The sequence below is a fragment of the Colletes gigas genome, unplaced genomic scaffold (assembly GCF_013123115.1).
Source record: "Colletes gigas isolate AHSC1104 unplaced genomic scaffold, ASM1312311v1 Colletes_gigas_Sc00003, whole genome shotgun sequence".
Taxonomy (NCBI): domain Eukaryota; kingdom Metazoa; phylum Arthropoda; class Insecta; order Hymenoptera; family Colletidae; genus Colletes; species Colletes gigas.
In genome coordinates, this window is record NW_025106632.1 from 11,012,281 (window position 1) to 11,038,670 (window position 26,390).

General features: G+C 38.0%; 1 protein-coding gene across 2 annotated transcripts in view; it reads left to right on the forward strand.

The window, feature by feature from the left end:
- LOC122404826 overlaps nucleotides 1-21,324 on the forward strand; it is a 377,273-nt gene extending 355,949 nt beyond the window's left edge. Inside the window, exons 3-7 of one of the 2 annotated variants that reach the window (XM_043409082.1) lie at nucleotides 3,916-4,036; nucleotides 5,278-5,459; nucleotides 13,143-13,235; nucleotides 19,047-19,141; nucleotides 19,692-21,324. In XM_043409082.1, coding sequence (XP_043265017.1) covers nucleotides 3,916-4,036; nucleotides 5,278-5,459; nucleotides 13,143-13,235; nucleotides 19,047-19,126 — 476 coding nt within the window. In that variant the 3' untranslated portion in view covers nucleotides 19,127-19,141; nucleotides 19,692-21,324. The remainder of the gene's footprint in view (nucleotides 1-3,915; nucleotides 4,037-5,277; nucleotides 5,460-13,142; nucleotides 13,236-19,046; nucleotides 19,142-19,691) is intronic. The other variant, XM_043409083.1, reaches the window with a different exon arrangement.
- Nucleotides 21,325-26,390: the final 5,066 nt, after the last annotated feature.

Consider the following 26,390-nt stretch of genomic DNA (forward strand, 5'->3'; position numbering starts at 1 on the left):
AAATATATCAAAGCAGCATATTTACGGTTCTATTTCTGTAAATACATATCGGTCGATCGAATTTCAATAAACGCTTCGTCTACTGCGAGCTTACGTTTATTACTCCGTATGCAAATATTACATGATAAACTGTTGTGTAAACACGAGCGGCGAAACCACCGGTCTCATTAGAATTGATTATTCGACGGAAAATGAAACAAAATATTCCTAATTGATTAAATTTTACAGCGTGACAGAACAAGTAGCGAAACGAAAATACCGTAAACCTAATTGAAATCCAATTAATTTAGATTATCTGGCTAATGGATCATCCGAATTAAATCCGTAAATTGAGATTAACGTTTATTGCGAAAGAAGCAGCTTAAACTAACTGAAATACCACCTAATAAATTGCATCGGGGAAACATTATGAAAATAGAGGGAACGGTTGCTGGAAATGAACGAAATTTTTTATGATTATTTAAACGATCCGTTTTCACTTCACTATCTTCTTTTTTTATCAATTTCTGTTATTATAATCGTGAATGACAATTTTCATTTAATTTTAATATTAATTCGTTTGTGGTCATATTTAATGTACAATAATCGCAGAAATCAAACATAAATCCTCTTAAATGGCACCAACAGTAGCGCGAGCAAATAATAAGCGACATTATAACGATTAAATGCTAGAAACACTCACGATTATTATCATTTATAGAAATTGATGTATACAAACAAAGGTGGGTTAGCGATAGCACCAAACGCGAAGCAATTTTTTGTACAAAAATAAATGGAAACGTAGCGAGGAAACCAAATAAGCGGAATAAAATTTGTTCGCGTCCGACCATTATTCGTCATTACTACTTGCGCTATTCTGTTCTGTTTGTAAACGTACTGTTTCTCAAAATTACCATTCGTTAAATAATTTTTGCCACAAAAATAAATGGAAACGGAGCAAAAAAATAAATAAATAACAGGAATAAAATTTTTTGGCGTACGATCGAACGCGTTCGACCATTTCTCGACAGTACTGCTTGTGCTAGTTTGTTGCGTTTGTGAATTTACCGTTTCTCAAAGTTACCATTCTCTAAGTACACAGTCCTAAGTAGTTGGAACAGATATTATCAATGTTCACAAACGCTAACGCCAGTGGAGATAACGGGATATGGTCAGACTCGTTAGTGGTTCTCAATCGAACGCGTGTCCTATTTTTTATTTCATCGAAACCCGGTATAATTTCCGAGTCTCCTCTGTGTTTATTATTCTACATTGACACGTTCGCGGACGGTAAAAATTTTAATATAAAAATTGGCCATTGCATTAAAATGCGTAATAATTTCAAAAACTAAAAACTATATAGAATCGAATGCATGATAACGTGGCTTGTAAATTTGAACGTATTGATTATTTTACTAACATTTACGAACGACGATATTTTCTCTAGAATATTTCTTTTCTTTTCTCGCGCGTATTGCCTCTTTTCGTGCCGGGAAGGAATCGTGGACTCGTCGTTTCTCGCGTTGAAATTCACTTTTGAGATCGTATCGCGTGCAGGGTTTCTGGTTTTCTTTCCCCGGCGACGGTGGTCGCGGCGGACGCGCTGGGACGCGATATAATTTGAACTTTTCTGTCACCGGTGACACGTGCGCAATTTATTTTCTCGGTCGCATTTACCGTGGCCTCTCGCGGCCAGTGGCCGGTTCTCGTTCGCGAAAATAAAAGTTGCCGACCAGCGCAATGAAACGGAGCGAGAGGAGACGACGTGGGAGACCCGGGGCCCTGGAAACGTCCGAACATTATCGCGATAATGCAACGTCCTCCTCCATACCCGCGGCCAGCGCACACGCGCGTTTGTATCCTTTTTACTATTAGCTTTTTATTTTCACTGCCGTACGTGTGGCCGCCGCGAAATATCCACTTACGCTCCTTGTATCGCGCAGTGTCCGGGATTCGATGGACTCTCGTAAATTCCTCTGCCTTCCATGCAACCCCCCTCCCCATGCTTAATGGAAAATTGAATGTCCCCGGGTTCCACGACCCCGGATCTCGGAATCATTGCGCGATAACGTTGTCTTACGACGTCGCAAAGAACCCAACCCCCCCGTCGACTTTCGTTGCCCTCGTTTCACCTTTTCGGCTACGACGCTCCAAAGTGGCTCTCCCCGTCGATGGGGGCAACGGTTCAAGGGTCGAATAATAACAATTTTGGGTTACGCGGGTCAGGAAACGATCTGCATACTTATACGGAACTTAAACTCTTTGTAAACTCGACTCTGATGGTCGAGGAGACTTCGAGAGTGCAGTCACCGATGACCAGAGCTCGCCCACGAACGCGAATTTTCACGAAATTGTCGGCGAACAGAAGCTTCGTATTTTTCCAGATCTATTTGGCGTAATTAGTTTCTGTGGTTTATTTGTGCACAGTCAATTTCTTCTTTTGAAGACGAGATTTCGTATCGAATTTGGGAAACTATTTTTGTGATTTATTTTGAGACTGCGATTTAGTAACAAGAGAAATGGAAGGGGAGCATTTACTGTCTCAGACGCCAGGACAGTGAAAGATCGAGCACTTGCGAGAAAGTCAATTTGTTAGCCATCTGGCAGCGAGAATCTTGATATTTGTGTTAATATTGCAATTTTTAAAGCGTTGAAAATATTTCTTTTTGATTGAAAGATACTTGTTAAAGCTGGTAAAATAAACAAGATTAAAAAGAAAGTCTCAAACAATTCAGCCATGATTAACATAAAACTGTCGGAGGACGGTGTTTTTTTCATTACAGGCTGCGGTGGGAAGTTGTACGAAACAATGTTCGTTTTAGATTAGAATTGATCGTAAACGCAAGATGTGGAAAAAACGAAGCAGGTGCGCGCGAAGGATTCGATTTAGAGCTAATGGAATGTACGTGTCAGGAGAGTTTCCTCGAAGGGCACCAATGTAAAAAATATTGACAGTTACATTTGTGTACACCTATAGTTCCTCTCCTTTCGAGTCTTTCTCGAAATTATTCCAGGAGAGACGAACGTACAAATTTGACAGGACAAGTATTCCTTGAAATGATAAACATAAAAGTTTCATAAAAATCAAAAAACTATTCCAACGAATAAGGTTTTCTATTTTAAATCCCGATTAATGCTGGAATTTAACTACATTTTCCAATTTTCATTATTTCACTGCAGGCTTTTCTCTTTGTTTTATGAAAAAAAAAAAAACTTCACCCGTGACGACGCACGCCATCCACCGAATTTCCCATCGGTATTACCTCATAAACTTTCACCAGCGTGATAATAAAGCGCGAAGTAAAATAGTAAAAATTTCGAGAAGTCGCCGAACCGTAAAATTACCAAATCCTTCGCATTCTTGCAAAACTAATGAAAATAATAACCCAGCTGCGTTCATTTATCGGAACTAAATCTCTGTGTTAAATGCCATTCGATGCAGATAAAGGTACACACGGTGGAACGTGGAAGAGATCTAAATAAAGATTGGAATGAAATAGAGTATTGTCTGCAGAGGATAGACTCGTGGTACGTGGGACGAATAAAATTTCGCAGTTGCTTTTACAACAATACCGACCTGGCTTTCGGCTACGTCCGAATCGAACAGTCCGGGAAATCATTGTCGAACATTAAGCTTTATCGCCCGTACTGTGCGCGCTCGAATTTATTCGCCAATTTGTCTTATGCCAATAAGCCTCTTGTAGAAGGGAGAAATAGAAACCAAAGGATTGGATGCGAAAAATAGCGTGGCTGTTTACAAGTAGAGAATACGTATGTTGAATTAATTACGACGGATACGTTTCGTCTCGAAAAACAACGATCACGGTGCAACTGAATTTACCATTACTCGAATAAACATTGCACTGCTTTCAGTAACTTTCAATTTAGAGCGAATATTTCGTTTTCAAAAGGAAACAATATTCTCGTTTGTTCCAGCAACCGAGGAAAAATTCGATCTTGTTTATAGAAAGAGAACAATAGACGATAAGGATGGAGTGGAGATATCGTGTATGGCAGAAGGACTATATCCACAACCTACCCTGGATATATCCATCGAGTAAGTACTCCCGCAAGCTTTTCAACCCCCCACAAGCATGCACCAGGGTAAACTATCCAATTTTCTGATATTTTCAAATCTTGATAAAGGCAGAATTTTTCCTTGTATGTTAACGAATAAAATGATTTTTGTCTCGATGCACAGAATCAGTGGGTGAATTTCTTGAAAATTCGTGTAAAAAGCAGTGGAATTAAAAATATACAAAACAAATTTCGAATGTATTAATCGTTTGCAAAGTAACTACTTTGAAATTGTGATAAAACATTTTTCCCCAGATATACGATTCCATAGGAAGAGAAAAGAAATGTTGAATGTATTTGGGTGAAAACGGGGAACTAAGTCGTCTGATTTTAGCACGAGAAACTTCTCAGCGATAACAACGAGTCCTGTGAAACAGCCTTGCAGCACTGTTATCTGTAATAATAAAACCCAAAGTGTAAAGCGTGAACAGCGACAAGTCGTAGATTATATCGCGCTGAATAAACATCGTTATTATTTTACATATTCGCTGAGACTTTCATCGTGTAAGAACGTGACGTACAAAACTGGTGTTTAAAAAAAAATTGCAACAAACGCGCTCGATTTCGTGAACTTTCGCAATTTTCTATCGTAGCCTTTATCACGTCGATGAATTAATTATTAGTTGTGCAGAAAGTTTATATAATTTTATGTATTAAAGATTGCTGCACTTGACATTTCCTTTTAAACAAACAAGCACGGAATAATTTTATAGGACTCTCTAATCTGCCAGGGAATCTCTAGAATAACAGTATCAAGCTAACGGGGAACATTCAACGAACATACAAGGTGTCCCGTCAGAAACAGAACACCCAATTACTTCCTTCAGTTCTGACGGCACAAACGGACGTTTCAAAACAGAATTTTCTTTCATCCTTGAGCTTCAAATGCTACGAAACACGCGTGAACATTAATCGACAGTAACCAATATCGCAAATGATGTCTGAATAAATTTTTAAAAATACGCCACGATCAATATAAAACTCGAGTCTTCGAATAAAAATGAAAACCCAAAATGTAAAATATTGAAAAATCGTAAAATATGCAACTCTTATGCAACGTATCGACAAGCGTGCCTCTCAAAGGCGGAATAAGTTCTGAAATATTGTCGACGTCGCGAACGAAGGAAACAATTTGGTGTTTCTGCCGGGACACCCCGTATTGCATGATGTTTGGGCTTTAACGCGGCCGTGATAATTTTGCAAACGTCGCTTCCATTGCAGGGGTGTTCCGGAAAAGCAAACAGCGAGGCCCACCGTTACGCTGCGTGACGATGGACTGTACGATATCTTATCACGAACGGCCTTACTGGACGAAGATTTACCGGAAGCGGCGATTGTCAAATGCTTGCTCGGTATACCGAAGGCAAACTACAACGTTTCCCACCAAACCGTCTACTATCCCGGTTAGTATAACGTATTTTAATCTAACCTATCTATCTTCGTTTCTATCTCTCGCTGTCCTCTATCTTTCTACGGGCTTCCGTTACCATTCCACGTTCGATCTTTATCGTGACCAGGACGAAAAAGCATCACTCGTTACACGGTTAATATAGCCCGCCAATTAATTACGTTCCATTCTTGCTCCCGCCTCCAAATCGATTCGTGGCGATCGTCCAGGCATGTCATTTTTATCCGGGGATCAACTTTCACTTTGCTATTTTACCAAATTTACAATCGTGAGATACCTTGTGACTTTAACCGGTAAAACTCTGTTTATATTTATCTTGGCTTGAAAGTACTCGTTGGTGTTGGAAGAGGTACTACGGGTCCGCGAGAAGTTGGAAAACGAAAGGAACGCGGGTCTGATTGGTTCCCCACTCTAGTTCGGAATTAAAGTGGGGATGAGCGGAGCAAACGAAGCGCTGTTCCACTGGCCAACTTCTCGAGTAGACACAGTATCATCTTCTTGTTATTTATCATTGGAACAAGTTATTTGCGGAAACGTATCAAAGATAAATGTACATGATAAAGCTAAGGAATAAGAACGATTATAAAGATCAAACGGATCGTAAAATCGAATGCAACTGGTAACGTGTTTGACATGTCTGCTCCAACTGGACGAGCCTGCCTTTTCTGATAAATATTTGCACGATGACGTTTGCACTTTTACGACCGGTATACTTCCTCGAGAGACCGTTAACGAATTTACTTTGAGTTCGCGAAGTTCTGAGGTTACGAAATGCATTCACAGTATAATTAATAGCGTCTGTCTCGGCAATTCTATACTCAAAACAATAAATATATGTCTAGTGTACAAATTATCAAATATTCCCATTCCCCACCCTCCCCCGATCGTTCCCCAAAAAACACTTTGCAAAGTAAGTATCCGATTAATTCTACGTAACGTAGAAAATACGATAAACGTGGAAAGGTGTTTTTCGTTGTCGTCGAGGAATGTGGCGGGAACCGTCGATGCGGCTGACATCCGGTGTGGCAATTTTTAAATACTTCCCGCGTGTTTGAAAAACCGTTATCGTTGACCGTGATTGCCTTGCTGTTCCATGTGTAATTTTGTCTCCTGTGTGTACATGTTCCCTGTGCGTATAAACACGAAACGTAAATAATAAATCGAACCCCGTCGAGCGTTTGGCGAGTTCGGCGTTTACGCTTCCCGGGCGTTGCGTTACACGTTTTACGGAACGTTAACGTCAACGTTGAATTGTAAACGATGCCTTCACTTTGGCTCGTCGAACAAACAACCTCCTCCGCCCCGGCAAATTTACGATTCTTATTTTTATTTCGATTTTTTTCATTTCTCGTCGCGTTTCTGTGTTTTTTCGGGGGAACGCGGAGATACCGGGGCACGTGGACGTCGCGCTCTTCCGCGTTTCCGGTTCCGCGAGGGAAATATTGCGACGCGACGAAGCGGACACCCGTCCGGCGACATTCGCTTTTCGACCGGACGAAAGTTTCTCGCGTGGAACGTTGATCGACAGAAAGTAGGAATAACAAAATACGGGCAAAATTTCGCAGTTTATACAGGGTGGGGGACACGGAACCCGAAACTCCATTTATCTCCTCTTGTTTGATCTTTTAATTCGACTGTTCTCGAAGAGTCTCGATCTCGAATCGCAGAAATAATTTTTAATAATTAAACTTGCTCGTACTGTTCATACTGTTAGCCAGAAATATTGTTATTGAAATAAGGAAGAAGGTCTATTGGTGTTTTTAATATTCTGAGCCACTCTTAGAGATTTTACTTGTATTTTTATATATTTTGAAATATATTCACTTACTTAAACGATACGAAATTGTTAATGACGCTCACCCAGAACCGATAGGAGGCAAACGCGAAAGCTTTAAAAACGCTCTGTTGCATATTTTAGGTACGACGAGCATACCTTTTTATAAACTTCGTGCGTATGGTATATTTCAAAGCAGGGGTATATAGCGGGGGATTAATAATTCACTGTGTGGGAGAACATTGTCGGAACTCGTAGCGGAGTAGAGTAGTTTTTAATATTACCTGGACTAAAGTCGAAATCTACACTGAATCCTGTAACTTTGTATTCATAGTTCGTTTCAAGTACATTCCACGTGTGTTAATTCATGAGAATAATTTAAATCTCCCGGTGGTTGGACGATTAAGGGAATGATCTCCATTATTATAAGACTTTCATCCATTTTCTAAATATCATACAAAAGTTCATATTTATCTGAAAATGTTACTTCGAAGGTAGAAAAATGGGATTTGAACAAAACTACAAATTAAATTATGAAGTCATTTTGTGACAAAGAAGCAGCTTTCTTTTTGCGTTGTAATTTGTCTCTTCTTCCGTTCTTTTTCACGTTTTGTGCATTTTTAAAATTCCGCTGCAACTTTCTTCCTGACTGCATTGCTCGTTTGTCTTCAACGTTTTTTAGTTTTATTATTTTTTTCATCATTCTTTGTTTTCTCCTTCATAGTTGCAAACGTGTACAAATATAATTAATCTAAATATTAAAGAAGGAAACAAACACGAAGCACATTCAAATGCACGTGCAATTCCAACATTACATTTTCGACAGTAATTATGTTTGATAATTGCTCATTAATTTTAATAATATGTAAGTTCGTTCATCCGTAATTTCATATATAATACGAAAGATATTTACCGTGTTACGATATTTTATTTAATTACTGTGTCAGCCAGTAAACGTAATAATTTGGATATTAAAACAACCGCTATCATTAAAAAAATGAAACCTGCCTCGATTCTGTATTTTTTGAATTTAAAAAAAATCTTTATTTTCTGACAAGATAGAAAATGTAAATTAATTGCTTGCTCGAAAAGCGCGTGGTTTTTGTTAATCAGCAGAATCATTAAGAATTTTAGGACTCCGCTATCGTTACATTTTTCCCCTCGATATTACGTTACGTTTTTATAATCATGTTTCTTTTTGGAAAAGAAACGTTGAAGAATTATTATTCACTTTTTAAACATCACAAATATTAATGAAACTTTGCGTCGACGTCCAATTATTGGATCGTGTTCAATCACTTTTTTTCACGTTAATATTATTTTTACATTTACGTGGCGAAAAGCAATATTACACAATGGCGAAACCTTTCTGGCGCCAGGGTAAAATGAATTAATTAAAAGATTTATGCAGTCACGCTGAAGTATAGTCTGAAAATTTAAAGAAACCGTGGATCTGAAAATTATCGTTTTTATTTCAATTAAATACTAAGCCCAACAATTCAAAGATTCTCTAATAAATCCATAGTTTGTATAGAAGGTATTCCAGTAAGCACGAAACAAACGGGAATGGTGATATTCTACGTAAAAAGTAAAATTTATTGTCATAATGGCTTCGTTTTCGAGATAATCGAATGAGAAAATTTGTCGAGCACGCGTGCAACTGAATACGATTTGTCCAACGCGTCTGACCACTACTCGCTATTTCTACTTGCTCCGATGTCCAAGGTGTACTATATTGCACGCGTCACCTATGAATATTCAAAATCGATTTTCTCTAAAACGAATCCCCGGTGTGAAGAAATTTTATTTTACATTTTCGATTTATTTTTTTACGTGAAATTACTCTTTTTCCCAGTTGTGACTACTGGAACACATTTTTCCTATTTCGAACACCGATTTTTATATATTTTTCGGCTGTACATCACTGAGCAGAATTTCAGGAAAATCGGCGTATAATTTTTTGCGTGTAAAAAATTGTTTTGCAAAACTTAACATGATCGAAACAAAGAATGGTAAAAAAATAACAATTCCTGATCGATTGTGAGTAGTAATTTCATTCGTATTCGAAAGTTAATCGAGAAATAAAATAATTTGCTTGCTCAAAACGTTTCACTTGTCGTCCTTTTCCAACCTAGGTAACGCGATGATTTTCCTGAAATTTGAATACCTTCGACGAAGGTTTTTCAATGCCATATTCCGAGTCCCATTGTGTAAATTCAAAAGCACATGTACTCTGAAGAGTAATTATGTTTTACAACAAGCTCGATTATACTCAGTCAAAATGTTCACAGACCGTAGACGCATTGTCATTACAACAAAAACAGCAGTTTAAATTTTTAATTAACCAACAACATCCACGGAATTAATTTCCCCACCACAAATTCTATTTTTCTCAATTAATTTGCGAAATGCTAAGTAAATATTGCAAAATTGCATAATTTTGTCAGAATTCGTCCGAAACTGTTGCCTCGAAAATTAAATTAATGCTTGAACCTTCTACTTGTTGATTCCTTCGGTCGATATCATTCAAGTTGGTGCTCGAAAAATAAAATCCCCCTTTAATGAGGGGTTTGGCAAGTTGTAACTCTTTGATGTTCGACGAGTGGCGTACGAGCACAATTTTCGGCTCACAGTGTCGCGAATATTGATCCTTTCCCTTTGAAACGACCCCAGCCGCCACAAAAGTAGATCATATTTTTCTTCATCCAAGTTGCTGTCATTTAAATAAACTGCAATTTTTGTAGCAGTAAACTAATTCGTTCGAAATCAATAGGAATACAATGAAATTATTTAACAATTATAATATCCAAAATATTAGCCTTTCAAGAACTCGAAGTAGCTTCTTTCTACTCGATTTTGTTCCCATAAGTTATTTGCAATCTCCAGTTAGTCTTCCAAAAAATTTGTCAAATCAATTTAAATCGTGAAGTGACGTAGAAATTCATTTTTGGAATGTTCTTCTCATAAAATAAAATATTCAGTATCGTGCAAATTTTGAAAAAGAAACGAACAATGTTCGAGAGAAAAAGTTCATTAAAATTCCATCCCTTCGACACCAGTCTCTCCAGACTCTCGAATTACAAATTAATAAACTTAAATGGTCCACGTTTCTACTAAATGACCAAAAATTATAGAAAGAGGGGAAATCTTTTTCCTCTCGCGATTCTCGACACGCGAACGGTGTGATATCTGACGTGGTCTCAACGAGGGTGCAGAGTTTCAGTGTATTACACGCGTCTCGTTATCCCAGTAGCGTTGCATCTCCCAAGATGACGTTCCAGCAGGAGCGAGTAGGGTTCAAAGGCCCAGGACCGCGCCGAAGGGGTCAAGTAGTGGGCGTCGACGAGTCTTAGAACGTGTGTATCGCGTTTACTCACAGACGGCCGGGTATTTTGCGGGGAAACTTGTAGCCACGTCCTTCCTCTCGCCTCGTTATCATCACGGCCAAAGAAGGGTTTTCGGCTTATCCGGTTGCAGGTAGCCTGCGGTGAGATGAAGGAAAGGACTAAATTACACAGGTTAAATTGCTTGTACTTCCACGGCCAGCACGCCCCACCTATTATCATCCAATTTTCTCTTCCGCGAACTAAATCTTCCGAGTTCGTAAGATCTGAAAAACTGGCGGGCACACCGTCGTCGTCGTCGTCGTCGCCGTCGTCGTCGCAGAGGGTGTGACGGTTTAACAGGGGACTCTTCGTTAGCTCTCCGTTCCACGTGTTTCCCAATTTGCACCCGTCTGTTCGACACTCAAGCGCGTGACGAGCATCCCTGATCCGTTTCACTGACTTTCACGGGGCCGGATTATTATTGATTCGTTCCACTGAAGGGGAAAGATCGAGCCAAACAGATGCACGCCAACAACGGCGATCTCATTCCACGCACGCGTCATACATCTGACGCAACATTTATCGATAAATCTGCCCCTCTCGGAATTTTTTAGAAAATTTTATTCCACTCTAAAATAGGAGAGCTCGAGTAATCGATGTACTTATATACAGGGTGTTCGACCTACCCTGGGAACAATTTTAATGGGAGATTTTAGAAGCCAAAATAACGCAGCTGTTTGATTGCTCAGATTGCTGTCTTACAGGCGGAACTTTAAACGTTAATAACTTTGTAACGAAGCCTCCATCAACAAATTGGTATTCCTGATTTTCGTCTCATTTTGACCCCTAGGGGCACCCATTAAAATTTTCCCTCGATGCGGCTGAACGTCCTGTATATATATCAACAAAGTGTCAATTTTTAATATTTTTTCCCTATTCTTTGCGTCGGTACGCTAACTGAGAAAATAATTGGGGTGAACCCAGTTTGCGCCGTTCACCGACCATAATGGGAGAGTTTTCAATGTTTTTAAAATTTATAACGAACATCAAACATTTGAAAACAAAAAATTCGTATTCATTTTCTGTTTTACAATTTAGCACGTCTTTCTGCCGAGGTATTAAACAAACGTAGTTTATAATGAAAATTAACCAACGAACCGGGGTGACATTTTCATTGAATGTATTTGAAGTAGTTTTTTACGGATTCTACGTTGGAAAAACATGAAAAGTGTACATCTCGTACCATTAATCATTTCAACTAATTTTTCGAAACAGTTGATCGAACTTTTCTCATTTCTCATGAAATAACTCAAGACATCGTTCCGTTACGCGATTATCTCTCTCGGTTGTCACGGAACAAGTATAATAAAATTAAAGGGCTCCAAAGTTCTCGGGGCATTATGTAGCATAATATAGCGCGCATTCGCTGCCGCGACAAACCGCGGGAAATTAATTAAAGGCGAAGAAACTTTAGCAAAAAAAATATTTACCTTGCGTTTGCGACGAACATAATTATTTAATGAAATCCGTGATGATGTTAAAAACCCACCCCAAGCTTTTACGATTACGATTAATCCGTCGAATCGTTTTGCCTTATATTTTATTCGTTCGTTTCGCTGTTGTGTTCCCGTTTAATAATTTCGTTCGCAATGTTATGAATATTTATAATTTCCAATGCATGATGTATGGTAAATGTGTTTATTATTTTGTTTGGTATATTTTAACGATTTTTTCTGTTTCGTTTGTTTGTAACTTTGAACGTGTGTCACGTCATTATCCCTGACAAATAAATCGATTAATTACAATTTATTTTGATTTATAATCATAGTTCCTGAGTATAGATTTTTATGCCCAAGTAAACGTTGTGTCTGTAGAGTAACATGTACACATTGGAATAAACAGTTCTCATTCATACATAAAGTCACTCAACATTCTAGAATGACAAGTGATTTGTACAGACTGTTAAACGTTCAGAAAAGCGTAATAAAAAAGTAATAAGTTCGTTCGGATTCTTAATAAATTATAATTAATTTATTTTTCCTTCAAACGTTTTCAATCAGCTTTGATTTAATAAAAAAAAATATACATAAACCTTACTTTATACTTGAAAAAGAGAAGTCAGCGAGTGCACTGATTCAGAACGGTTTAGAAATTAATACTGGCTGTATGGACATACACGTAAACACGAAATAAAATCTGGACGACGATTGATCCAAACAAAATCGGTACGAACTTATTACCGAACAGAATCTATTATTTTATTTCTCTCTCTGCTTTTCACGTTTCTTCTTTTTCTCATTTTCAGTTCACGTCACGTTTCTTTTACGTCGTTTCGATTTTTCGCGCTGTAAATTCGCCGTCGGACGAGGAACTAGAATCGAGGGTACGAACGGTTAAATTTTTAACGCAAAATAGATTAAGAAATAAACATGTTCACCATTGTTGTGACTGTGACCAAGGGATGGTTTTATAGCTAACACGTTGATTGGCCGCCTGAATTTCTAACATTGTTACCCAGTTCGTAGAAATATCTATGCTTACTACTTGATGGACGCGATATGTGGTGTTTGTTGTGCAGGAACGCCTACTACTACTTCAACTGCTACAACGAAGCTGCTGCAGAAAATGGAGAACCAAGCGCTAGACAACTCAGAGGCTGGCAATGGTGGTGGTAAGGCTTGTAAATTTCTCCTCGTCTATTCACAGCATCACCACCATAAGCCACCATCGTTCATGAGATTTGGAAACTTTGACAAGATCGATAGTGTTGTCTTTCTTGCGTGCAGGATTCCAATTCCCAAGCACTCCGACGCTCGAATTTGCTCGTAACGCCTGAAAATCGCTTTAGTACCCTGGGGCCATCGTTTCTTAGCGAAGAATCCGAAGGATTCGCTGACAAAGAGCGCACCGCGAACGATACGTTTCGTCTGTCTTGATCGTTTCCGGTGCAACGACTCGCGTCTGAGAGAAATTCACGCGTACCGTAAAACGATTACACCCTTTTCGAGGAAAAACGATTTTTAAGGCTACGCGGAAATAACAATTATCGATGGGCTTCGATAACAGTGTCAATTCTTTTAACGAACCAGAGAACATTCTTGGAGAAAATTACAGTATACTTCAATTTTTATCACGAGTGTAACGTAATTCGAGTGATTATTTATGGGGAAAGAAGAATCAGCGAATTTTGATGAAATTCTATTGCGAGGCGAGGTATCTGACGCTGTTATCTCGAGTAAATTATACGTGAAGAATTGTTGTGTATAAAAATTACGTGGTTTGAGAGTCACAGTGAGTCATGAGGCTAATACATATTTAATTGATACGTATGGTAAAAATATATACGTCGTGCAATTTCATCTTTCGAACCGTGCAAAGAACACAATAATTTTTCATAGTACCAGTTTATACTCTGTTCGAGACTAACGAGGCGCCTCGCCTTGCGTAGAGTGATTATTTCGTAACAGTACCGTACGAAGACAAAAATAAGGTAAATCGTTGATCCGTTCGGAAAAGCTGAGTTTAAAATATTTGTTTGAGAATGATAATTTAAGTTCGTTCGATCTCGAACGATGTATTTGTTTTGGAATGTATAGTGAAAACAATAGATGTAACTACAGACGAATTTTACGCTACACTAATTTAAAAAAATTAGTATACGGAGAATCATACGCGTGAGTTTCGTTTCAGAAAGAGCGTTCGCTTTTAACCACGTTTTGAACGGCTTCATTTTGGCATCGTGTTTTCTGCACTTTATCGCACATTAACACCTGTTCTGAGGCACCGTCGCTGTTCGATGTTCTGATAATGTTAGAATTGTTAGTTATAGGTACAATCATAGATACTCTGTTAAGTTTCATTGCTTGCATCTCATCTCCGATTGCTGCTACTCTCTACTTTCAATACTTTACAAGTGCATCGTGAATATAATAATCAATATTCTACGTCAATTTTACTGTAAACACAAGCATTAACATTCAACGAAATAAGGCAAATATTGACATCGTTAATATCAAGTAACAGTATCTTTATTTTATTATTTTTTCAGGTGATACGTAATTTTTTAATTACAAAATCGATACTCAGCGAGAACGAGTTTCGTCTTTATCGGCGTCTGGATTCGTCGTTCTTAAAGTTTTCGATATATTCGGATCCGACGCTTTCTGGGTACTGACAACGACCACGCGACGCGTCCTTAAATTAACACCCTCGTTCTGCATTGACAACTAAAATATTTATACGTTAATTATGGCAGGCAAATTCCGCCGGCAAAATAAACCTGCATTTGTGCAACGTGTGCACAGACAATGCAACGCAATTCCTAGACGTGGTAAATAAATAAACACTGCCGCGTTCCCTCAACAAACCCTATAATGAAACTACGTTTCTTCATAAATATTCTATCAGGAGCAATGTTTGTGTAAATCTACGCGTAGTAAACGAGGTTTGTAGAAACTACTACGTTCCTCGCAGAAACGGAATAGGAATAGGAATAATCATTAAACGAATCTATCGCAAATTGCCCTCGAAATTAAATGAAACGAAAAGTGAAAATAATATTTAACATCGTTAGTAAATAATTCTTAACTAAAATTCTTTTTTTTTACTGGACAACTAACATTATATAAATATTAATGGAAAAATAAAAAATTTTTCTGAGATAGATGTTATGAGATTAGTAAACGCGAGTTATCATTTTAATCATCGATCCTCGAGTCTCTTATTTTTCCCCTGCGAACTTCATTTCGTTCGATGCTATGAAACAAGTTCTCCCTAACGAACCGCTTTAAACGCGAATATTCGAGTCCCACGATCGATATTATCATAAACGAATCATCTGAAATCCAGTTCTCCAATCAATTTTTCATGATGCAATATTGCCAATGTTGCATTCCTCACTTCCTGGACAGAAGTCTTATTTCCTTTTAGGCTTCCGGGACAGAAAGGAGGAGTCAGCGAATTTTTGTGTAATCACCGATTTCTTTCGCGCTATCAAAGATCACGTATTTCTGTAGAGAAGAAAGACAAGATAGCAATCAAAACACACGATAAATGCAGGTTCCATTTGATACCTGAATTTCAAACTCGAATCAATCCGACGCTTTTAAATCTGAAAATCGAGTTTGAATGTTCATCGAACAGAAATATTCTAAAGAGCTTTCGTAAAGACCAATTTTTATTTAATTCGTAAAGTTGCAAGCCTTTTGTACGAGATACGTTACCAAATGCTATCCAAAAGTTTCGTTTCACTAAGAAGAAATAATTTATTTTCGAGCTATTCTCAATTTTAAAATTCAAGAAAGATTGTTAGTTTCATCGAAGGAGCAAAATTTAATTATTTAATTCGTAAAGTTGCAATCCTTTTGTACGAGATACGTTACCAAATGCTATCCAAAAGTTTCGTTTCACTAAGAAGAAATAATTTATTTTCGAGCTCTTCTCAATTTTAAAATTCAAGTAAGATTGTTAGTTTCATCGAAGGGGCAAAATGGGTATTTTAAATTAATACGCGACGAAGCAAGGAAATTTATTAACACACGATTCGACGAATTCTCAAGCCCCGATTTAATAATCGAGCTGAAGGTTAATAAACTGGTAGCGTAAGTTCTATTTCAAGGGGAAGCGGTAGTTTCTCTTGAAGCTCATCAGCTGGCATTACTAGGTTGCGCTAATAAATAGCTGAAGTTGAGGTTGCGTTAATACCTACCCCTCTTACAACACTCTTGCTCGAATTTCCTTCCGGTGATATGCTATCAAGCACTTTGCCGATGCATATCGTCTGGAATGCGTTAAAGTTTCTCAACCGCGCGTCAAAGGGAAACGGTCTTGCAACTTTCTTTCTGCGAAATTTGTAAGCTCCCCGGCTCCAAAGCAGGAACGAGAATTCTTAGGGAACTTTTATTATCGGGGGATTACGGAATTCGAACGCCGTTGGATTGAAGAATCCGGGAAATCGTTTTAACCTTTTCGCGCGGCCGACAAAGAACCTGTTAAATAATTTTCTGCGCGCCTTTGACTCCCGGAGAAACATTAATTGCCCCGTCTGCTTCCTCGACAGAACCAAACTTTTCTCTTGGAACACTGGACCTATCGATTTAAAATTCGTGTTCGTACGAAATCCTGAACAAAATGATCAGCAAAATTTGCAATTGAAAATGAAATATAGAAAATATTCTACAAACGAGCCTTTTGCTTTTCAACGAGAATCGTCGAGAAACGCTGAACATTTTGTGGTTCGTTTCTGATTACCGTTAATTTCGTCCAAAGTACATTTCAGTTTCCTTATACTTCGCCATTTTCCACGACACGACGAATTCGCGAATGAAATGCACGCCAGACAAAGAAGTTCGAAAGTTAATTTGTGCTCGTTATTAAGTTAGCACAGCCGGACGATGGTTCTAACAATGTACACTAATTAGCCATGGAAGTTAGACCTCGTTTGCATCAGATAGCAACGTCGGTGGATCATTATCATATGGATATATCCACTAACTGCACAGAATCACATGCCATTCAATTTGAACGGCCAGCTGTCTCCGTAATTATGGACGATGCAAATTCGAATTGCCAAGTATTTCTGCGCTGGAAGGAATTCCGCAATAATTTCGTCGCGTTTACACGCGTGACGCGCTCGCGGTGTCGTAAAAATGTACACGTTCGGGGCACATACGGTTCCTGCGAAACCGTTTCTTCGCGGCGGCGAAAACTCATGAAAATTCAGTGGCTCTTATGCAACGCGTTTCGTACGGTCCACACTTCTATATTTTATCCGGGAAAGAAAATATTACACTTTATATTCGCATAATTATACGCTTTTTTGCTCAGCCACGACTTACATACGTTACTCGACGCTTACGACGTATGTATTGGCTTCAAAATGTGCAATTCAAATATTCGTGGCTAATTAATGAATAAATAAATTTCTATTCTCCTGGAAAGAAGGATCACACAATTTCACGAAAGCATCGGAACGATATTAACAATTTGATATTAATATTATTTTTTAACAACTTATGTTGAATTTGATCGATGCAATGGCATGAATACATATTCTAATTAAAAGAAAAATCATATCAATAAAAATACGTGCGATCAATGCCCGTAAATCTAGTGTTAAATGCTCCAACTGGTACCATATATGGATCACGTGACTGTTTACTAAAAAAATTAATTTTCGAGATCGAATGTTAAAAAAAATAAATCTGAATTTTGAATTTTAAGTGTGGAAATAAATTCTGAAAGCAACGTTTTGTTTTCGTGGACAATTTAAGAGGTTTGGTATTTAAAAAGAAATTGGTAAGATTAATTTCTCGAATCGTTTATTTGGAGATTTTTCTGAATTTGAGGTTTTTGACTTCGGACAATTTTCTCCCGTCGTTTGAACCGAACTTTCCGAGAGATTCTGAAACTTGTTCGAAATTGCCTGCTTTAGTTTTTGAGCCGTCCTGTAGGGCTGCGGACTCGGTGGGCGATTAAATCGGCCGTCTCCGGAAAAAAGTTTCGCAATGGAAACGTTTTCCAGGGTAATGGGGGAAGCGATAGGTAAAACAAGGAAGCTCGCAAATAAGAAAGTAATTAGCCGTAGAAGGCGCCCGCGGTACGGGGGTTAATTCTTATTGCTAATGGAAGCTCCTTCTGCTGACAGGGGTGAGAGAAGAAGAGATAAATTGAAACGCCCTGGTTTTGCGGGACACACTCCCCTAATTTAAGGACATGCAGTTTACATTAGCGGACCCGTGGCTTTCCCGCGTAACGGAAGTGTCACCAGCAAAGTATCATAACGTTACGCGGCCGTGTCGCATAAACTTTTTGGCGGGATCATAATCAAAGCTTAACGGCGACCCATAAAGGAAAATGGTATCCGCAGCTATCATTTCCAACGCCGGGGATACTTTCTTGGAGGGAAACTTACCGGGACATGTTTATTGAGCTCTAACGCATCGATTAACAGTTACCTAGCATTACGCTAAAATAATAGCGTACGTAAAAGGCATGCTAATATTGATCGCGATACTAACGATAAGAAAAGGTGCACTCTTTTTTACGATAATAAATAAAAATTGGTTTTCTCGAAAGAATTCAGAGCAACGCTAATGATACAACGAGGGGTGGTTCGAGCGCCGTCAAGATAGGGGGCTCGGAAACTTTTTAACGATAGGGGAAGTCAGATTTATAGACGAAAGTCTGTAGTATTTGATTATGCCAAAATAAACTTTTTTTTAAGGTTAAGATAATCGCGGTATGGAAATGTGTAATTAGTTTTCTTTAAATAATTACGAATGTTCTAAAATATAAAAACCTGATAATTCGACGGAAATATGTAAATTTAACAATATTATCGGTCGAATGCAAGCATTACATAAAATAAAGATTGTATATGTACGAATCCAACACTCGAGATCTTCGAAATTATGCCCAAAGCTAATTCTAACGATTATCAAGTTTTTGTTGTCTTTTAAAGCAGCTTTTGATATGATTGCAGGAAATTACGCTGGTCGAATGTCAATTAATGTCCTCTTAGTCATGATGATGCATCTGGCACTTGTCAACATATTCAATTAACCGCTTAATTACTAGGTAAGATATTAACCATTCAATTTATCGATTTGTTCCGCTACTCGAACACGGTACTAAATTGTTTTACGCCGATTTTATGGGTTATCGGTAATAGAAGCACACTCTGATCTAACCTAACCCGATCTAACGAGGAATGGAGATCGGTAACGTAGAATACTCTGCTGGTAATATAGAGCACTCGCTCGGTAATGTAGAATACTTGTTACCCGTTACTCGAATTAAATTTTCCGCGACTCTGAAATTCAATCGTAATATTGAAATAGCGAAGAACGACTCGTTTTATCGACGAGTTGATAATAACGTTCGCGTTATCGGTTCCACCGTATTTCACGTACACCGTCCAATAATTTCTTCGGAGTGCATAGCGCAAACTTCTTCCAAGACGCATAATTCGTCCAGAAAACTCGAGCTATCAACACGCTCGGTGCATAGTCCCTCCACACGTTCGCGCCGGCGGTAATTTCCGAGATAATGTAGCGGAAAGATCGTATCTGGCCGCACGTTGCATGAACGTTTCGTACGATTCTGATGGCAAAATGTTTGTTTTCAGGTCGCCGCTCCGAACGGAGTCCGAAACGAGTGGTGAACGTGTGTTAAAAAGTCAGCCCGTTTCGACGTTTCGTCTTACTACGCCTAAGATACTTATCGTCAAAACACCGTGTCCCCGCGTTTAAATGTTGTTTCACAAGCGCCCAGACACACATGCATCGAAGTTCGGTCAACGTTCGTGTTCATCGTTCAGCACGAGGGGGGGGGGGAATCCTGTTTATAACTCTGCCTACATCGTACGCGCTGTTTAGAGTGTTATTTGTACTCATAACGAAGAAAAATTTTTAGATTATCGCGGCCGAGGTCGACGCGACTCAAACCCAGACAGGGGTTTTTAGGCAAACTGTTGTACGGGGTCGGCTGTTTTTAAAATAAATCGTCAGGGGAGTGGCGTGTAAATAATGTTCAAGATTTGATCATACATATGTATATTACAGTTCGAGTCATAATTGTAGACTGTGTTTGTTATACTCTTCGTGTTACGTCAGATTCATAATATATTGTTTAAACGTATAAGATGTATGGAACTTTACATACACGATACACACAACAGATATGATATATTATATAAATATATGAGGGGGAAAAAAAAGTGAAGGCCGAACGGATATATATATATTGACTATACGTAACTTGAATGTGTAATTATTTTAATATGTGTAAATAGCTGCGACAATATGCTGTATCGAAGTGCAAATGTCTATGACGGAGTATTTAGAAAAAGAAGATAGTGATAACATCCTTGATCAGGAAAATGAGAAATTGGGAAATCGAACGTATTCTGCGACAAGACGACCAACTATTGCGTTTTTTTTTTTTTTGTATCGCGGAGAGAATATTTCCGCGAGATACGAAAACATCCGAACGGAGAACGTAACGCGAAATCGAAGACGATTTCGGTACGTTTGGAACGTCACGTTGGCGAGGTCTACGAATTTAATTTATTAATTAATTTAATGGAACCACCAAGTTGCTCAGGCATTCTCGTTTTAATATATTTTAATTAATACGATAAAATGACCAAGGATTTAGACTAATACTCGTATTAGTTCCCCTGTGGCTGTTCTGTGAATTATAATACCAAAGATAATCTAAGAAGTGCCTGAGCAACCGGAAGTTGAACCAGTGCGCACCAAAGTTTAATCGACTTAGGCCTAATATACATGTTATTTTTCGCTACTCGCACGCTACTCGACTAATCGACGTTTACGAAAGGCGCTAGTCTACAAGGAAAGCGACGTTTGTTTCCCGAATGGGAGAAATTTTGTTTTTGTACATCGAACGAATCCGGCGGAACATAACCTATCAAAATGTTGTACGTTATCGCGCGAATGTTAATCGACCACCTGGCATTATCGATAATCACCGTTACGCGAGCGCGGGAAATTTGAAATCACTTCCGTAACCGGTAAATCGAAACGAGAAAGAAATTATAGTAGACGTTATAGCTGTAAATAAATTGTCCTCTGGTAGCACTTCTAGTCGTTCGAACAAATGCCTATCAGATCGAAGAGAAACGAAAAATGGAGCGATGTCTGTAATTTAATTTCGTGTTCGGCATCCGAGAATTCCGATTATGTATACCGACGCTTGTAAAAAGGTTTTCGTGTTTGTAAAACTAAATACATTCTGTACCAAAGAAATCTCTAAACGATGTGTCAGTATTCTATGTTCCACAAAATGTCCCTTTCCTACAAACTATCCTAGAAATCTCTGAATAATTTTAATTACGAAAATATTCCTTACGATTGTAAGTAAGAGATCATTTTATAAACATTTTAACTTCTATCGACTCAAACGTTACGCAAAATTAATTAATTTCATAATCAATAATTAACGAGCTGATCATGTGCGATAATCACAGTTGCTTTGATTATTACTCGTTAACTATAATCATTGATTACACACCAATCATATTCAATAATCAATGACTTGATTGTATGGTAATTATTATCATTAATCAGTGATTTGATTGCGCGGTAATCATCACAATCGTTAGTCATTGAGAGGTTACATGAATATGGCGGTTGAAAAGAATTTGATCGATCAATCTGGTTTGATCTAACTTTACTTTGAAGCAACTGTCTTACATAGACATTGGCCTATGTAACAGTGTGGATGCATGGAATTTGCAACCCGAAAGCGTACTAGTAATTCGTGTTCTGTGTGAACGCGCCAATTAAGCGTATTCCGATCCTGTGCCCATGGGGGTCATGTCTGCAAAGCTCAAATGGGCACAAAATACCCTAGACTCCCACAACGAATTATTAGAAACACTGTTCGATTATCGAGCTTTGTAATTCTATACAAATATCATAACTAAATATTATTTCAAATAATATATAGATTGAAATTAACGTGGATCGTCTGAGAGGTTTTTAAAAGGGTGCCCTAAATAGAAAAAAAGCTCGAGATTCCTACATTTAGTGTCTCACGACTTGCAGTAACGACAGTTTTCGAACGACTATCGAATGTCGATTGCCCTACTGACGAGTCCATTATCAGACTCCGGCTTAATTTATTTATTTTTATTAAGGACACGTGAAACGAAAACAACCACCTAACGGCGAGACGACCAAGGTTACAATGAAATAATTTCCATTTTCACCGCAATATGGTGGGCAGAGAGTTTTGAGTTGTAGCAACGATCGATAAACCAGTCTTTTAACTGTTTTATACCATCGAGGAAAATAGAAATTAGTAACATTTCATTCTCAATCAGTATCGAAGTTCCTCGGTGAGCTGATTAATAAAAAATCGACGTGATTCAAAATGACTGACCTAGGAGGAAACGTCCTACCGAGATGGCGTTGTTCGAGTACCATTCCTCGATAATCGAGCAGTGTATTTTGGATAGGGATTGAATACAGACGAGGTATCGTCTGTGGGTGAAGGTCTACTCGTATACCTTGTAGACTTTCGCGACCCAATCTGACTGCCATACCGACCTGAAAATTCGGAGGTGATTTTAGCGGCCTCATCTCATAGATAGCGATCAGTGTATTGAATTAGAATTGATAGGCAGACAGCAGTAGTGTGTGCGTAAATACATGTGAGTTGACTATGGAAAAGATTAGAATTAATTTTTGAATCTGTGTGTAATGTTGCGAATGACACGAAAATGGTAAAAATGGGCCGAAAAAATACATTATACCTCGTCTCTGACAACACTCTAGAATCTTTGATGAATCGATGAGAATCAAAACTAACTTAGCTAAGAAGCTCTATATTTATGATGACCTATGCAAAGCGGATCGCAGCCAATTTACTAATATTATTTAGTTTTCAATTAATAATTGCATTACCCAGCCAAGAGCGATACGATTATTAGTTAAACGCTAAATAATATTACCCAGGTCTCACCACGTGGAGGTTGCTGCGAGTGGAGACCCGAAGGGAGATAGATGGAATCAAAGTTCCAACTATCTCCCTTTTAGCTAAGCTTAGCTGGATTACTAAACTAGAGAGATAGAAGGAAGCAATGTTCCTTCGAAAATCAAACAAAATCAATATTTCCATCAACCGGTACTCAGAGACATACAAGTAAATTTAGCATCAATAAAATAAGAGAGGCGGAAAATTTGTATTTTCATTTTTGACAAATTTTTTGGACGATTTACACATAAATAGTCTAGTACGTCACTATAGGTACCCATGGGATGTATTTCAAGCTCCGATTAAAAAAATAATTATAATAAAATAACATTTAATTTCATCAAAAATTTCAATACCTTTAGGAATTTTTTTCTTATAATCTATATACATTTGTACTTATATTCTAACGCAATCTGTAGAAACATGAAGAAATATGAAGAAATATTTTCTTCTTGGTGTCTTCATCAATCCCACGATGTTTTTCTAAAACATACACTAATATACAATAAATTATAACCGACATGAAACAAAGAAATACGACAAGATATTTTCTTCTTGGTGTCTTCGTCACTCCCACGATGTTTTCCTAAAACAAAAACTCATATCCAATAAAATATATAACTCATATAAAACAAATAAATATGAAAAAATATTTCTTCTTGGTGTCTTGATTAATCCCACGATGTTTCCCTGAAACATAAATCAGACAATAAATAAAATTGTACAAAAAAACTAACTACATCAAGCTACTTCAAACTACAATAGAGTGGCACATATGGGGATGAAGTTAGACGTTTTAAATATCGCAACACTACGGGGCAACAACGCGATAAATCAACAATCGCAACGCTAATTTATAATAGAAAAAATTCCAAACGCGACTTGTAAGAATAAAAGCAACCCGCGAATGGTAATTATTCGCAACGCTACCCTGAAAAGCAAACGCGAAAAATAGTAATTCGCAACTCTAATTCGCAATCGCGTTTACTAAAAATTCGCAACGCTATTTTGAAAGCAAACGCCCGGATCCTAGGTTTGCATAAAGGCAATCACGAATCGTATTTATTCGCAGCACTGATATATCAACGCGATAAATATTTGTTCGCAACTCTACGAGCAAACGCGAACATTGTATATTATTCGCAACTCTAACTTTAATCAGGGGCTATTGGTACATGTACATAGACATGTACTGGTCACAAAATAAACTAACTACTACTAGTACTACAATTCGGGTAGAATTTGGGCATTGAAAATATCGCAACGCTAAATAAAAAATCGCACGATTAATCAAGATCGCAACGCTAATTTATAACGTGAAAATTACAAACACGGTTGACATCCATTATTATATATATAAAAGAGTAAAAAAGCAACGCGAATCGTGATTGTTCGCAACACTACCCTGAAAAGCAAACGCGAAAAATAGTATTTCGCAACTCTACGAGCAATCACGTTTATCAATAATTCGCAACGCTATTTTTAAGCAAATTCGGTACCTAAGTTTGCAAAAAACCAATCGCGTATCGTGTCAAGGCGCAACACTACCCTGAAAAGGAAACGCGAAAAACAGTGATTCGCAACTCTACAAGCAAACGCGATTATTGCATATTCGCTACTCTATGTATATCATAACCGCGAGTTATGGGGACGGATGACTGGCATGTATGGTGCAATCATGTACCATCAGGTACATGCATACGTGAGCGAGTCAGAAAAATAAACTAACTACAACTACAGACGAGTTAAGTGACAAAATAGTAACAGGAATGACTTTCCATTCTCATCCGAGGATGAAGATGAAAAGCCATTTGTTGCAGCCCACTCTTGAGACAGTTTGTCAGGGCCTCTTCGGCTCATTGAGAGCCTTTTCTTTCTTCGGCGGTCCTGCCGATGCCTGAAACTTACGAAAGACCGGGCTCTAGATTTTGTGCAATACGTAGTCTTCCAACAATATACGAATTGTTGCAAGAGCATACGTGGTGAATCTCGAGCGGGACGAACGTTTCGAAAGGAACCTAACCACGACCGCGAGCGCGAGAGAGCGACTTTAAGAGTCGCGCGATTCGAGGAGTCGAAAATAAAGCCGAAACAAACAGCACAAGTGCACCGTTTGAATCAGCAACATTTCTACTCTCGAAATCGTAACTACAGGAACAGAACTGCCACGCGAAAACGCGCCTACCCGAATTACTAATGTGGACAGTCCTGCCCTGACCCTACCTACTTAGGTTTAAACACACACACCAGAGAATAAGTTACCTACCTACCTAACCCTATATTTAAAAAAATGCAAAACTCAGTCTCTGAAACAATCACTCCACGGTCCTCATTCTCAATGTCCGGGCGCAACCTAAACTAGAGAGGACTCCCCGGGGTTCCTCCGACACCCGAACATAACTGACTTCATTCACACTCTAATTGTGTACGTACCAGTTTTTGCAGTGGACTGACAAAGCTAGTGCCCATTGCGTACTTTTATTATTTATGTAAAACATTTTAATATATCTGATATAGTCTTTATTAAAAATATGATCATATAAGATTGAAAAGCTAACTCATTATGCATTTTACAATATTATTGACGCGTATGCAATACGAACAATTGCCAAGTAAATAATAACTATAAGTTTAATATCATTATTGTGATTGTTATGAATCTAATGTCAAAAAATTCTGTATCTGAATTGTAATGAACTTTTGATACGATGCACTTCCACAACCTAACCACAAACACACATATGTGGACAGTACATCGTGCACGAGACACTAGCATTGTCAGTCGCACAGATAAATTATTATTATAAATGTTACAAACTAAGTCATCGTGCCCCGTTGCCTTCGCTCGTGCAAATAACACTTGGGCATGTGCATGAACTTAGGCAACGAACACGGAAAAGTATCCTGAAAATCCTGACTAGAACAACTGGTTATTAATAATTAACTAAACGGTATCTATTCTCAATTAAAATGACTCGACTTATTATATGTAATATATCAACAACAGAGTACGTTAATATTGAAAGCTATTATTATTCAAGAAAAATTTGTGACTGAAATTTAATTGTTCAAAATGTAAGACTTTAATAAAGATTTCATGATAAAAGAATTTACTTTGCAAATTGAAATAAATTTGTTAAATTACTATTCAAAATATTCAATTAACCTTGGTCGATTCTGTCGTCAAAGTAAATTTTTAAAAAAATAAAATTAACATGCATGTTCCTTTGAGTTGGAAATCGACCAGTCGCGAAACGCCTTCTTGCACATAAAATACATCATATGATGTATTAATTAATAAAACGAATATTTAATAATTATATTA